Raw genomic sequence first — 17022 nt, forward strand, 5'->3', positions numbered from 1 at the left:
CAGTTGTCTTGGTGGCACTATAAAATTTAAGACTATTAGAAACATGAGCCGAAACTATGGATAACAGTATCTTTAAGTTGAACATAAGCCCAAACCTTAGCACTGACTAGTCAGTGTCAGTCTTCAGTGGTCCCTATGAACAAAAACTGAATGCAGTAAAGCGTACAAATTTATTAATACAAGACAAAAATCGATGTATTAATATGCACAAAATAACAGTAAGTTGTACCTACTGTATCATATTTCAGAATGCTTGGTATTTCTTATAAATAAAATACACTTTCAAAATGTATTTTATTTTGAAACTGAGCAAAAATTTTTACTTTGGCAGTGCATGCATTTCATCATTTTATTTGTTTATTATCAATTTTAAAGCACAACTTACTAGTTATATATATTGAAGTATAGTAGAATTTATCCGTACAAATAATTGGCCTTTTGAAATAATTTTAGACAATATCTATTAAAACAAAACCTTAAGGAGTTAGTCAACGGGATTTCTGCTGCAGTTCCATTCAAAGGAGAGCTAGATAGTGAGATTTTATCACAACAAAGAGCTTTGAGAGTTTTAAATTACAGAGAAGTAAATAGCAGGGAATAATTATAGATGTTTGAAAAAGTACCTATGGCAACATATCTAAAAAAAAAAAAAAAAAAACCACCTCTGAATTTGTGCATATTTCCTCCCCAGAACTCCATGAGGATAAATTCCTAGAAATTTTACAACACACACACACACACACACACACACACACACACACACACACACACACACACACACACACACACACACACACACACACACACACACACACACACACACACACACACACACACAATGTAATTCTTTAAAGGAAAAGTTTAGAGTTACACAGAAAAGAGGCATACAGTAGAGGAGATGGTTTCAGCGAAAGCAAATTTAATAAATTAGGTATGACAGATGCACAAAAAGTGCAAAGCAGCATTAAAAGGATGCAAGAGTATATGTAAGTTACACAAGGTGCCAGTAACTATAAGGGTGAGGAAAGTAGAAAATGAGTAGTAGATAGTGAAAGGTGAAAGAATGTTAATATCCTAGAGGTGAATTAAGGTGATGAATTAAGTAAATTATGGGCTGAATTGCCAAGCCAATATAAAGTGGGGGAACTGTAAAGTAAAATTAGTACAACAAAATACTAATAAAATGCAAATAAAAATAAAATGGTATAGCTCTCATCATATATGGTGGGGGGAGAAACATTTTTAGTAAACGGTCTAATATAGGTAATGCAAAAATGCTTGATCTGATGTCAGCTGAAATAAATATTGATACATCATCAGTTATTTCATCAGGGGACTACACCTGATCACGTATCAGGAACTGCGTTTCTATACTTGTCCATAGTAGTAGAAGAAAAGTGAAAGGCCAAAAAGGAATGAAAATGAAATCAGCACTTTCTAATACATTATGGACAAAGTAATCCCAATGCAGTATAATTTATTTAGGTAAAAATTAATTTATGTAAAAATAAGTATCGAGTTGGGATAAAATTGGTTAATATCAATATGTGGAATTTAGTGTAGGATTTAATTTTGTATAGATAAGAAATCAGTATTTTAAAAATTGATTTGGAACAAGCAAATGGTATGAGGGTGAGGTATTAAATTGAGGATGTGGAAGGGAAAAAGAAGTATTTTAAATAAATAAAGACGAAAAATAGCATAGAAGTAGGAATGTTCGTTTCACCCTCATATTACACTAATAGTTTAATGAACGGGAAGAGCTTTAGAATTAGACAGCAAAAAGATAAAGTATAGAAAAAGTTATTAAATAACACTAAGTTTAGCAAGCCCAACTTTGTAGTAAGGACTCTGGCATTTGTAAATGTTAGTATAAAAGGGAGCTAATACAAAAATGTTTGTAATGAAAGGAAAAATGTGAATCTAGACACGCCGAGAAACGAATCTAAAACGAAACCGAAAGTATGATAAGACAGTGAAAGTGTACGATACCTGGAGTATTTCAAGAAATGAGAAGAGAAAAATGAGCTGGCGGGGAGCTGAAATGCACAAATTCAGTAGAGTAAATGAATGCATGCAGGCTTAAACCAAATGAGCAATATATAACTACATGAGAAAGCAATTTATAGCAGCGAAGCGGACTTAATAGTAAGCTGTGAAGAAATTCAAAATAGCAGGAAAATAGAGACCTCTATAATCGTATTTAGAATACAAGTGCATGGAGATAAATTTATAATTAGCATTGAAAAAGGAAAATAAAAAAAGAAACGCTGTTCGAATAGTATGGCTTTACAGTCATACAAATTTAAACATTACCGTTAACATATAAAGAATTATACCGTGGCAAAAAACATATACACGTAGTCCAAATGATGGGGCTACGTTATAATATTCAAAGTATGCTGAAAAGTAAACGTATCAGAGCATAGTAAATAAGAATCATCAAATATTTTGAGAAATAAATAAATTAATTATAATCTATCCAAATTTGCATGAAAGTGTATCCAAGGAAAAAGAACTGGTTTAAATCCAATGAAATAAGTAACAAGGTGACTTAAGATCCAAAGGTAGTGCATTTTACGGAATCGATTATAAAAGAACATGACATAACATGCAAAAGTCTATGTATATAATACTAGATAAATTCACAGGTAGTATCAAGTGTAAATTTACTATGGAAATAGTAGTAAATGAAACCAAGGAAAAAAGAATCAGTTAACATTATTTCCACTTATGACTAAAGATGAAATAAGTCCACGAATATGCAACAATTCCAAGGAAACATTTAAGGTATTGAATAACAGGAAATAATTCCATGTATATAAAACTAGACGGATCCACAGGTAGTATCAGGTGTGAATGTACTATGGAAATAACAGTAAATATAATCAGTTGACATTATATCCAAAAATGTAATGATATCATTTCAGGGATATAAGTAACATGGTGAATAAAGATCCAAAAGGTGGTGTAGTTATGGATCCAATTATAATAGAACAGGAAATAAGTCCATGTAAATGAAATAATTCCATGTATATCAAATTGGATATATCTACGGGTAGTATTGGGTGTGGATTCACCGTGGAAAGAAAGAATAGTAAATGTATCCTAGGATAAAGAACCATTTGACAAATTCATTGGTAGTGTAGTAAAGAATCCAATTATAAAAGAACAGGAAACAGTTAAGTGGTATAGACCAGAGTCACTAAAATCTGAGGGTTGTTATACGATTTTAGTGGAAAAATCTAGAAATCTATATTCAAAAGGTGTAGTATGTTAACAAAAGCTTGAAAAATCCAAGACCCACAAGGTAAATTCTACATATGATATCAACCATATCCTAAAACAAATCATTAAAAGTCAGCCAAGACTCAATATGGGCAGATAAATATAAGTAAGCCAAGATTCAACAAAGGAAGTTAATTATAAGTAATTTCATGAATGATTATTAAAGCAAATCCATTGGATATAATGGATTTGTTTTAATAATCATTCATGAAATTATGTTCCTTTTATGTTCATGTTCCTTTATGTCATGTTCTTTTATAATCAGTTCAATAAAATGCACCACCTTTGGATCTTAAGTCACCTTGTTACTTATTTCATTGGATTTAAACCAGTTCTTTTTCCTTGGATGCACTTTCATGCAAATTTGGATAGATTATAATTAATTTATTTATTTCTCAAAATATTTGATGATTCTTATTTACCATACTCTGATACGTTTACTTTTCATAGCCCCATCATTTGGCCTATGTGCATGTTTAACATATCATTTGGCCTATGTGTATGTTTAACATAACATAGCCCCATCATTTGGCCTATGTGTATGTTTTTTGCCACGGTATAATTCTTTATATATTAACGGTAATGTTTAATTTTGTATGACTGTAAAGCCATACTATTCGAACCGCATTTCTTTTTCTTTCCCAACACTAATTATAAATTATCTCCATGCCCTTGTATTCTAAATACAATTATAGATGTCTCTATTTTCCTGCTATTCTGAATTTCTTCACAGCTTACTATTAAGTCCGATTCGCTGCTATAAATTGCTTTCTCATGTAGTTATATATTGCTCATTTGGTTTAAGACTGCATGCATTCGTCTACTTTTAAATTTGTGCATTTCAGCTCCCCGCCTTTATTTTTCCCATCAGCTCATTTTCTCTTCGCATTTCTTGAAATACTCCAGGTATCATACACTTTCACTGTCTTATCAAACTTTCGGTTACGTTTTTGATTCGTTTCTCGGCATGTCTCGACACATTTTTCCTTTCATTACAAGCATTTGTTACTAGCTCCCTTTTATACTAATGCTTACAAATGCCAGAACCCTTACTACAAGGTTGGGCTTGCTAAGCTTAGTGTTAAGCTAAGCTAAGCTAAGCTAAGCTTGCTAAGCTTAGCACTAAGCTTGCTAAGCTTAGTGCTAAGCTTAGTGTGACTGACCTGATGTTTGCTGATGATAGTGCTATCCTTGCCGGTAACGACGCTGAAGCCACGGACATCCTCTACGACATTGCCCGCATTGCCCGGCCATACGGTTTGAAGATCAATGCTGGTAAGACAAAGGCCCTGACCACAGATGGGTCGCAAGCCACCATCTATCTCGAAGGCGTCCAGATCGAGCAAGTGCAGGACTTTAAATACCTTGGGTCGCTGGTCCAGGAGAAGAAAGTTGCATCCACCATGGAAATCCACAGCAGAATTGGACAGGCGGCCACTGCATTCGCCTCGCTCAAATGGTGTCTGTGGAAGAGGACCAACATTTCCACAAAGACTAAAATCCGACTCTTCCGGACTTTGATCCTGCCCATTCTTCTTTACGGATCGGAAACATGGATTTGTCTCAAGTTAGATTTGAACAAACTTGAGGTATTCCAAATGCGATGCCTGCGGCAGATCTTGGGCATCTCTCTTCGCGACCGCATCACTAATGATACCATCCGTGCCAGATGCCAACAGCAACCAACCATTGCCGACCAAATCCAGAAGCGAAGGCTTAGATGGTTTGGCCACGTATGTAGAATGGGCACGAACAGAATACCATCCACACTCCTTTGGAGACAACGACCCACCCAATGGAGCATCCAACGGACCGCACCTAGGAAAACGTGGGCCAAGCAAGTGGAAAATGACTTGAAGAGCCGACGTCTCGACCTTAACCAGGCTAGGACTGACGCCATGGATCGTAAGGTATGGAAGAACATCACAGAGCAAGTCCGAAACCCTGCGGCACCTACAGCAGCATACTGGTTGCGTGGCCAACCACCTCCCCCAGCTGCCAGCTAAGGACCAAAGAAAGAAGAAAGAAGCTTAGTGTTATTTAATAAGTTTTTCTTTGCTTTATCTTTTGCTGTCTAATTCTAAAGTTCTTCCCATTTGGTAAACTATTAGTGTAATACGAGGGTGAAACAAACGTTCCTACTATCCTACTTCTATTGCTATTTTTCATTTTTATTTATTTAAAATACTTCTTTTCCTTTCCCCATTCTCAATTTAATACCTCACCCTCATACCATTTGCTTGTTCCAAATCTAGTTTTAAAATACATTAATTTCTTGTCTATACAAAATTAAATCCTATACTAAATTCCACATATTGATATTAACCATTTTTATCACAACTCAATACTTATTTTTACATAAATTAATTTTTACCTAAATAATTTACGCTGCGTTAGGACTACCTTGTCCATACTGTATTAGAAAGTGCTAATTTCATTTCATTCCTTTTTTGGCCTTTCACTTTTCTTCTACTACTATGGACAAGTATAGAAATACAGTTCTTGATACATGGTCAGGTATAGTCCCCTGATGAAATACCTGATCATGTATAATATTTATTTCAGCTGACATCAGATCAAGCATTTTTGCATTAGACCATTTACTAAAAATGTCCCCCCCCCCATATATGATGAGAGCTATACCATTTTCATTTTATTAGTATTTTGTTGTATTAATTTTACTTTACAGTTCCCCCACTTTATATTGGCTTGGCAATTCAGCCCATAATTTACTTAATTCATCACCTTAATTCACCTCTAGGATATTAACATTCTTTTACCTTTAACTAATCTACTACTCTTCCTTTTCTACTTTCCTCACCTTATAGTTACTGGCATCTTGTGTAACTTTCACATCCATTTATGCATACTTAATTAAATTAATATTATTACAACTTACATATACTCTTGCATCCGTTAATACTGCTTTGTGCTTTTAGGTGCATCTGTCATATTATTATTAAGCCCAATTTATTAAACTTGCTTTCACTGAAACCATCTCCTCCACTGTATGCCTCTTTTCTGTGTAACTCTTTAAACCTTTCTTTTAAGGAGTTATATTGAAAAACTCATTTATACATACATATATACAGACAAAAATGTTATCAATGTATTAGGTAGGGGAGCTGAACTGTCAGGTGTAATTACCAAGGAAGAATTGAGAGCAGCTGAATGCCAAAAAGCAAATTACCTGAAATAAAATGCAATTAACATAAGCATAATTAATGTAAGTACCTAAAGCCATGGGTCCTAGGACTACTACTTCTGGGGGTCGGCAGCGAAAATCGTAGGAGCTACTGCAATAAGCCAGGTCTCTGTTTCTGTTATGATGTACACATTAAAGTATATGTATACATCATAGCTGACCCGACAGAGACCAAAAGGAAGAATTAAAGAGTAAAAATTACATCATCTTTATCATTGTGTGTGTGTGTGTGTGTGTGTGTGTGTGTGTGTGTGTGTGTGTGTGTGTGTGTGTGTGTGTGTGTGTGTGTGTGTGTGTGTACTTTCTGTAAAAAGTATACAGAAAATTATGGGCTGAATTACAAAGCCAATAGGAATTAAGCGAACTGTAAAGTAAAATATAATACAAATAAAATAAAATAAAAATGGTAGAGCTGTCATCAGATACTGGGGGGGGGGGACATATTTAGATAAAGTTGAATACAGCAAAATATGCAATTCTTCACAAATTTCCTTCTTTCTATCTTAGATATGCAAGCATTTACTCCCTTAACTGGTAATTTTGATTTATATGAGATTATACAACTTCAACTGTCAGCTTAATATATTTTAGCCATATCGCTTGGTCTACTGTCTATCAATTTTGATATGCATTCTTTTTTATCACCACTTTGTTCAATACTTTTTATTCATCTATGAACTGTTATGTTTATTTTAGTATATCTTAAGACTTTATTATGGTAAAAAGTCCTATTATTACAACCACATTTCTTTTTTCCAACACTAATCGTATGTATCTTCTTGCATTTTTTGGTTCAATATACAACAACAGAGGTCACTATTTTCCCATTTCTTCACAGCTCTCTATCAAGTCTGCTATGCTGCTATAAATTGCTTCACTACGTAGCTATGTTATGTACAAGGCCTGACGTAGCCGAGTGGTCAGGAGCGAGAGTGTATAGCACGCGTTCCTTGAGTGGACCGGGGTTCAAGCCCGTGACTACTAAATACGATAAATATTTGTATTGACGATTTATTGTAAACTCTACTGACTTGGTTGTCGTGCCAGAGTATAAACTGAAAATTTATTTATTTATTTATTTAAGTTAGTGCAATTGCATCATTGCAGTACACAGCCAACTACTTAAGTAGTTATAAATTGGCATCATTAAATATATCTCATATTGTGAATACCTTCACAACGAGTTGCCACGATATTGCACTACCTCGAATAAGTAACGCTTCACCATAGGAGAAGACCATTGTTACTTATTCCCATTGCCCATACAGCACAGTTTCGGAGCTTACTGGCTCATCATTGCAACACCAGGGTACCTGCCTACCCACTGATGAGGAGCCAATAAGATCCGAAACGGTGCCGCACGGGCAATGGTATCCACTGAGAATAAGTAAAAATAGTCTTCTCTTATAGTGAAGTGTTACTTATTCAATGTAGTGCAATATCATGGCAACTCGTTGTGATGCCAATTTATAACTATTTAAGTAGTTGGCTATGTAGTGAAATGATGCAATTGCATTAACTTGTACATTAGTTAAACTCATTACATAACCTGAGGCTTTAGCCCTAAACTATACTGTAGCTGTTAAGGGGAAAAAAAAAAAAAAGTTAAGCAAAGTGGTTGAGTCCTGTACAATGACTGGACAAGTGTGTCTGGTTGCTGTGGCCTAATAGTAATACTTTTGAAATGGTGTTAATTAATGTAATGAAGTATTATTTATAGTTTTGGTTTTCTAATTAAGTCCCCCAGGAGTGGTGATCGTACTCACTTAGCTAATAGTAAACATTGTATATAGGTACTTTTTTTTTTTTTTTTATATTTTATTTATTTTTTTTTTATTATATATATATATATATATATATATATATATATATATATATATATTTTTTTTTTTTTTTTCCACTCTATACACTATTGTAAACTTTTCTCTTCTATTTCATGGGAGATCTATCTCTACCCCTTATCTTCTATCCAACCTCCCCATCCTTTCCAATCCCCATACTTCAATTCTTATCCCCACTGCCTTTACCTTGGGGCTCCCAGGCTGCCTGATAGCCCCAGTAAGAGTCTCAAGCTAGAAAGTGGACCCCGTGCCTCCTCATAGCCAAGGTTGGGAGTCTGGCAGGGTACCAGGTGCCCCCTGGCTGAAAAGTCGCCAGTGCCGGCACTCAACATAACAAGACACATACTTACACACCTACATACATACACTTGCAGGCCTTCACCTTTTCAAATGCTACAGTGGCATATAAGGGAAAACCCTGGAGACCACAATTGAAACAAACACACCTTGACCTTGTAGCTGTTACTAATGTGGTTATGGGTGACACTCTACTAAATGTGTGTGCTGTATTTCCCTGCCTTTTCCCTTCAGCTACGTATTATCTTCCTACCAGCTTACTTCTGCTACACATTACTTGAAAACTCCAGGTATCGTTCACTTTATTATACTTTCAGTTTTGTTTTTGGTTCGTTTCTTGGCATATTTCGAGTTACATATTTTTGCACCTGTTTTTTTCCTCGCATTACAAGCATTTGGTATTAGCTCCCTTTTATACTAAAGCTTACAAAACCAGAGCCCTTACAAGTATAGAAATGCAGTTCCTGATAAGTGGTTGGGCTCCACATCCCCAGCTAGCTCAGTGTGATTTAACAACTTTCCTTGCTTTTTATCTTTCTACTATCTATTTCTACCTTTCTTCCCTTATGTATATGAGGATGATAACATTCCTATTATCCTCCTTCTATCACTATTTTCTTCATTATTTACTTTACTCCTTTTTCCCTTCGTATAGCCTCAATTTAATATCTCACCTTATACCATGTGCTTGTTCCAAATTATTTTATTCTAAATCCTACAAAAAAAAAACTCTATATATATTTTTATCAAGAACACTTTTCCCCTTCTGAAAGCACTCAACTATGTTTTATTAACTTGATCTTTATTTTTACCTTAATAATTGACCCTGCGTTGGGACTACCTTGCCCATACTGTATAAGAAAGTGCTAATTTCATTTTTTTGCTTTTTGGTCTATCACCTTTCTTCTACTACTATGGGCAAGTATAGAAATGCAGTTCCTGATACATCGTCAGGTGTAGTCCTCTGATGAAATACCTGACCATGTATTAATATTCACTTTAGCTGAGTTCAGATTCTGCATATCTGCCTTGCCTGTATTTATCTTTTATCTCAATATGTCCCCCCATATCTGATGACAGTTCTACCATTTTTATTTTATTTGTATTATATTTTACCTTATTATTAATAATTTTACTTTACAGTTCACTTAAATCCTATTAGCTTTGTAATAGTAGTAGTAGCATGTGATGCAAGAAAGCAAGTATATGAGCTTATGCAGCATCAGCCAAAAAATAAAAAAAAAATTTACAAAACAATTCTTTCTAAATGTTTGTACAGTTCCTCCTTAAATTTATTTAACCTATCAACTTCCACAACGACAGATGGAAGTTTGTTCCAGCAATTAACCACCCACTGGCTAAAGGCAAATTTCCGCACATCTATTCTACAACTATCTTTCCTCAATTTGAAACTGTGGCTCCTCAGGTTCTTAATCTGAGCAAGGGGAAGAATCTCATCAGCATTCAGCTTGCTCAACCCATTCAAGCCTTATACATCTCAATCAGATCACCTCGCAGGTACCTAGTCTCCAGCAGCTGCAATTTGCATAACTTAAATCTCTCTTAGTAAGAGGATCCCTCCATTCTCCTCACCAATCTTGTTGCCCTTCTCTGTACACGCTCAAGCAAATCTACATCCTTCCTAAAACGAGGCCTCCACACCTGTACACAGTATTCAAAACTTGGCCTGACCATTGCCTTATACAGAGGGACAATCACCTCCTTTTCCCTGCTAGCAAAATTCCTATATATCACTGACAAAACCCCATGACCTGCCCTGGCAGCCTGTCTGCACAATTACTCCCAGATCTTTTTCATTTTCTACAACCATAAGTGTAGTACAACACAGTTGGTATGTTTCTCTGAGGTTACTTCTACCCATATACAGTACTTTGCATTTGTCAAGGTTAAACTTTAGTTGTCACTTCTCAGCCCATCTGCCCAAATTTTCTAGATCCTGTTCCAGCAGCACACTACCATTACTGTCATCAACAACCCTGCCAACCTTTGTATCATCTGGAAACTTCAACACTAAGCCTGATGTACCTTCATCAATATCATTGATAAATATACAAAACAACAGTGGACCCAACACCGAACCTTGTGGGACTACACTAATAACATTAGTCTACGAAGAGCAGCACCCACTGATTATCTCCCTCTGTCTTCTCCCACTCAACCATCCTTTTATCCATTGTAGCAACTTACCCTTAATACCATTCTGCTCCAATTTGTATAGTAGTCTTCCATGCGCAACAGTGTCAAAAGCTTTCCTGAAATCCAAGTACAGTCGATTCCGGTTATTTGGGACACATCAGGACTAGTGCATTTTGGCCCGATTAAGCAGCTGCCCCAATTATTCAAAGTTTCACGTAAATAGTTAAAAATACAATGGATCCCCGCTTTACAATTATTCACTGTACAATCAAATTACGTTGCGATTGACTCACCATAGTAAAGTACTGTTCACTATACAATATGTAGTAAGCGCCAGTCATTGTGATCACGTTTGTGAATTGAATTTTAATTCTATTAAACAGTGATTCTAATTAGCAAAAATAGGAGGAATATTATCCACAGGCTATAAAAGTAAAGATATATTTAGCACAAATTTACCCTTTATTACCTTACCAATTAAAAAATTAAACGATACGTGAAAATCGGAAGAACATACATGATAATAAGAATAATTAATACGTACCGTAATATGTACATACTAACTAGTTGACATTTCTGTTCACTGACCTTTGTGGGTGGGAGTTAATATATAAAACAGTAAAAAGATAAGCAATCAATAACAAACAACACGGCACACACAAATTGCAAGTAACATGATACGTGCAAGTGAGAATGGAGTAACGAGTTACAAAGTTTTAAAAATAGGAATGAAGAGAAGATTCTGAAAATTAATTTTTTATATGATTGAAGATTCCATGGAAGTGTAAACACATTTCACCATAATAACCCACAGAATGTCAGCTGTGGGTATTATCGCAAATTCAATAAGATCGAGTTTACTACCTGTTTATGATAGATTGCACTAACAGAAAAGCCCAATAAACAGGTGACTGCTAATTGTTTTTATTTTTTTATGGTTGTGACCTCTATAAATCTAACCATACCACGTGGTTCGGTCGGAGACAATCGTAGGATAATCTCCCACGCTGCCGTCTCCTGCCCCGATTAAACGGCATGTTGTCCCAATTAAGTGAAGTAAACCCTGGCTATTTTCTCGGTTTGGTTCCGTTTCTTAAGATTTGCCCCAAATAACTGGAATCCACTGTATATGATATCAATTATTTTTTGCATCCAGTTCCTTTGTAACCACATCATAATAACCAAACAAATTTGTCAGACAAGACTTTCCCTTAACAAATTCAGCTCATAATTTTCTTAATTCATAACTTTTAGGATATTAAAATTCTTTCACTTATTACATACCTAATATACTTCTTTTTCCACTACCCTTACCCTTCTAGTCACTGGCACTTTGTGTAATTTTCACACCCATCTATGCATACTTTATCTAATATATCTATTCATACACTGGTGTGCAAAACTTAAGGACCAACACTATTTCTAAAGGTTACAACCACAAAATCTTTACCTAAGGTACTCTTTACTGATGAGAGTAGATTCAGTCTCAGCAGCAATTCTGGACATCAGCTAATCTGACAGGAGGTTGGCACACGGTATCACCTCGCAAACATCACTGAAAGGGGTCGATATGGTGGTCGAGGTGTTCTTGTCTGGGGAGGCGTTATCTTGGATGGACGTACACAACTCCAGACACTGGAAGGCAGTACTGTAACCAGTGCACACTACTGTACTGAGGTAATCCTTCCCCATGTGTGTCTGTTCCGAGGTGCCATTGGCCCCAAGTTCTTGTTTATGGATGATAATGCCACACCCCATCACACTGCAGCTGTTGATATGCTTTTGGAAAGTGAGGACATTGTTCGTATGGATTGGCCTGCCCCGTTTCATACCTTGGAGTGGGCATGCCCTTGTATAAAGCATACTATTTTATAACATAAAAATAGGCAAGAAATAATTCGAAACTATTTTTTTTTTAAAGCCTTATAGTGGACACAGCTACAAATAATGCATTTTTTATACCGAAAACATATCTTTAAATAATTCTTTTACATGTAAACACAACTGGCATACCTCATGCATATCACATTCCCAAATTGTGACTAATAGTATTCACTTATGAACAGCTATGTAACATATAATTTTTTTTTATGATCAAACTACTCCAATTCCAGCAATTAATGTTGTAGATCAAAAGGAATCACAATAATTGTGAAATAATAAATTGACATTTGATATCAAACTGGATATATATTTTTCCTTTAATAAATTAAAGGAAGGCCTTGACATACTTCATACAAGGACATGTCTGTTTGTGGGTTAAAACTATTATTGATACATAAATATTTTAATATTAGTAAAATAATAAGAGGAGTTTACCTCAATATAGTGCGTAGAACCCTTCCGTATGATACCCTCCAGAAATTAAAACGGAAAAAACAAAAAAACGGCAACTTACCGGTACATTAGAGTAAAATATAAATAATTAAATAATCAATTTAACACAATTCAAATCAATTTAAAACAATTAAGGATAGGATACAAAATACTACACCAATCAACAATAGTAATATCAAAAAATACTTTATTTCTGTCCCATATGTTGAACAGTGGCACAAACAGCTTAACAGATTCTTTAAAGATACCGAATTTAAAATTGTAGCTAGGCCAATACGGAAGTTACACACTATATTGAACAATTGCTCGGTTCTTTCAGCGTTCGCAACACAAATTAATGATCTGGTATACAACATTTCTTGCGGTGATTGCGACTCGTCTTATCAGGGTTCGACCCGATTTTCTCTTAATATTCGTGTAAATCAACATGAAGCCTCAGTTCGTGCTTCTCGTTCAGCAGCGTCTGAATTAGCCTTTCATGCCATTAACGAAAAACATACTTTTTTATTTAACGAAGCCAAAATACTTAACGTTCAACGTAATTATACGCGACTATTAATTGCAGAAAACTGTTGAAATTAAATTACACGAGAATTCTGTTAATGTTCGGCGGCCATATTTGATCTCCGATGCATGGCCCTTTACGCGCATGCGCAAAGACAAATAATCTTTATTTAAGTGTCAGGTTTAACCCGATTCGGTAATTTTCATTCCTGTGATCACGACATACGGTCGAAAAGCGTTGTCAGCTTCACGAAGGAAAATCGTTTTGAATATTTTCGTTAGATTCTTTTAATTGCGTTAATTTGATTTTTAATTGTTTTAAATTGATTTGAATTGTGTTAAATTGATTATTTAATTATTTATATATACAGAGAATTAATTTTACTCTAATGTACCGGTAAGTTGCCGATTTTTTTGTTTTTTCCGTTTTAATTTCTGGAGGGTATCATACGGAAGGGTTCTACGCACTATATTGAGGTAAACTCCTCTTATTATTTTACTAATATTATTATCAATGTAGAACATATTGAGTAGTACAGCTCTGATTCATACTATCTAATAAATATTTTAAATAATAAACTAATTCTAGAAATAAACTGTAGCTGGCAGTGTAGTTTATAGTGATAACTTACATGGGCTTCTATAAAAGTATCAGCTAATAATCCCTGTGTCATTTGTCTGAAACCAGTTTTCAAGAGGGGTAAGAAGATTCCAGCCACACTAATATGATCACCAGGAAGGGCTAGTCTAGTAAGCTCACCTTTAGCAAAAACAGTCATGGTACGGGGTATGTTCCCGACAGGAACTTGATCACTCTGAAAAGGAATTATTAGGATAAGTACACTGGAATTACACACACAATTTATATAATACTGGAATCTGAAAGGGATTCACGGTATTTGAAACTTCTTGTAACATTCCATGTGATTCACTTGTATAAAAAGCAAAAATAGTTATGCCTATATTTTGCAAGCTGTTTTAAACTTATTACACTTTTGAAATAATTCCACAATTACAAGAAACTTTTCAGTGTAAGAGAGTAAGCAGAAATCAAACAAAATTCATAAATAATTATTAAAATGGCATCCAAGAAACCTTTTGTTACTTCACAATAAACTGGTCATCAAATTAAAACTCAGAGCTTTAATTTGATGATCAGATTATTGTGATCAGTATTATGAGTAACACTAAGTAAAACAGTCTCCACAACAATTAATTATTTAAGACAGGGGTGTTAAACCTCTTTGGCCAGGAGTCTAAATAGATAAAATGACAAAGGTTGTAGTCTGCATGGAATCTAATGAGCAGCAGGCAGCAAGAACAGTTCCTTACCACTAATTATGCATTTTTAAAAATAAGATTATTTTTTATACTTAACATTTGGACGTTATAGTTGGTGACTTCATTATCAGAAATTATTTTTTTTTTTTTTATTAAATTAGCATTTAAGTGTAGTTGTTGCAAACCTCAGGGTTTCCCCCCATTAACTGCTTTTATACTTCTTGTGATGAGGCTTGCGGAAAATCTGGTCATGTGCATGTACTGTATTGTGTGACCGGTGCCTTACCAAAAATCTCATCCTGGTATGAGGATCAGCAAACAAAGGAAGCTTGTCAGAAACATCCCTGTCTTCTTTGAGGAAAGCGTCCAAAGATCATGGACCAAATTTCACCCCATCACACTTCATTAATAGGCAAGATTCAGTATTAACAAATAAATACACCAAGTACAATCAATAGCAAGTCCAAAAGGAAAATCCACTGGAGTAACTTTTCCAAGGATCAAATAGAAGAACCTTCAGAAGAAGTGGAAATCCGAAAGTAGTTCTAATATATAACAAAACATTGTTACCATCTAATAGAAGTAGTCACTGTGAGAAGTCATAGTTAAAAGTAACTTTTCGTACATCAAACCTGAGGTACAGGGTCACAAGAACAACAGTCTATCTCGAGTAAACTGATTGAAGTTCATCTCTCCTTTTAAAGACGTGTAGCAAATGTATTAAGAGCATTAAATGCAACCTGAGATTGAATAAGTAAAGATTTATTTTCACTAGTGAAGTGATTATCAGGAAAGCAAGAAATACACTGTGCAAAAAAGGACAGGTGAAATAGGATCAGGATATGTCCACCAAAAGCTAAAGTTAATGACTTATATAGAGTAGCTATCATCTTTTAAGGGCACAAAAATTGATATTTTTGTACACATTGGCACCAATGATATTAAGAAGATATGATGATTTAATTAACAAGTACAGAGCAATGCTGAGAAAAAGTTGAGTTAGGATTGAAATTGAAAGGGTGTGCAATCCTGCCCAGACACAATAGGAGGGAATATATGATCAGAGCCTTGTCAATAAATTTGATCCTGGAGGGACTGTGCAAGCCCTCAAGGGATAGAAAAAAATTTTTTTTTTTTTTTTCCAGCATGAGCTGTGATTGTTAACAGGAGTGACCATTTTTACAGAGATGGTATACACTTAAATAGAAGGGGACGAAGTTATTTGCAGATGCTATCGAGGTAGTGTTAGGCAAGTCAGAAAACTTCTAACTGGGGGAGGGGATACACTGAATAATAGCAGTTGCAAGCACAGGTGTAAGCGATTGTTGCACCACTTCTATTGGAACATGTAGCAGCCTGGAAAATGGGATGTCAGGGATTTCAACACATGCCAAAATTCTTCATGGAACAAGCAAATATGTTGGCTGTGTTAGGCTTACTAAGAGCAACAACAGGTGCATGTATACCAATGCTAAAGAATAAGTAAATAAATTTGATAAATTTAGAGTACTGATCAAGTCATCAAATGCAGACATGAAGATATTGGAGACATTATTTCATTCAGATATAAGGGATGCAGTATTTGAATATGGGGAGTACAATGTATACAGAAAAGGCATTTGTCATTTTAAGGAACCATTATTCTAGTTGCTGCCTGGGTTTGTAACTTGCATCATAACCTTTCCAAAAGGTTATGATGCAATGTTATATAATGTCAAAATAACAGCGATTGGAAAAATAATACAAGTCAGCTTCTTCAATTTCAAATGACATATAGACAGCACAACCATTTGGCCTCACAGATGGCATCTCCACCCTGACCATGAGGAGGTAGGTCTATTTAGCGATATGGCTGATACACAAAGAAGTCTTTTAAAAATTTGACAAATCTGTCAAAGGTCAAAATCTTGACACAAGTCCACCAACGTGGACCGTGAGAGAGTGAATGTCCCTCCCTCTAGCCTTGCTGAGAGGTCTGCATGTAATGAACAGTTGAGCACAATGAAGACCAGTTTCCGGCTCTCCACATGAGCAGAGATCTGTGGTTGCAAGGCCCAAAATACAAAAGGATAGGAAAGGGAGAGGGGTTATAGTCTTAGTTAAGAAGCACAT

General features: G+C 35.2%; 1 protein-coding gene across 2 annotated transcripts in view; it reads right to left on the bottom strand.

Moving 5' to 3' along the window:
* The window catches only part of Mcm7 (minichromosome maintenance 7), a 92997-nt gene that overhangs the window by 29191 nt on the left and 46784 nt on the right, over positions 1 to 17022 (bottom strand). For both annotated transcript variants that reach the window (XM_090385978.1, XM_090385988.1), the window contains exon 7: positions 14262 to 14444. In XM_090385978.1, the coding sequence (XP_090242104.1) occupies positions 14262 to 14444 (183 nt within the window). The remainder of the gene's footprint in view (positions 1 to 14261; positions 14445 to 17022) is intronic.

This window comes from Mastigoproctus giganteus, chromosome 1, assembly GCF_048544385.1.
Source record: "Mastigoproctus giganteus isolate SK-2022 chromosome 1, ASM4854438v1, whole genome shotgun sequence".
NCBI lineage: Eukaryota > Metazoa > Arthropoda > Arachnida > Uropygi > Thelyphonidae > Mastigoproctus > Mastigoproctus giganteus.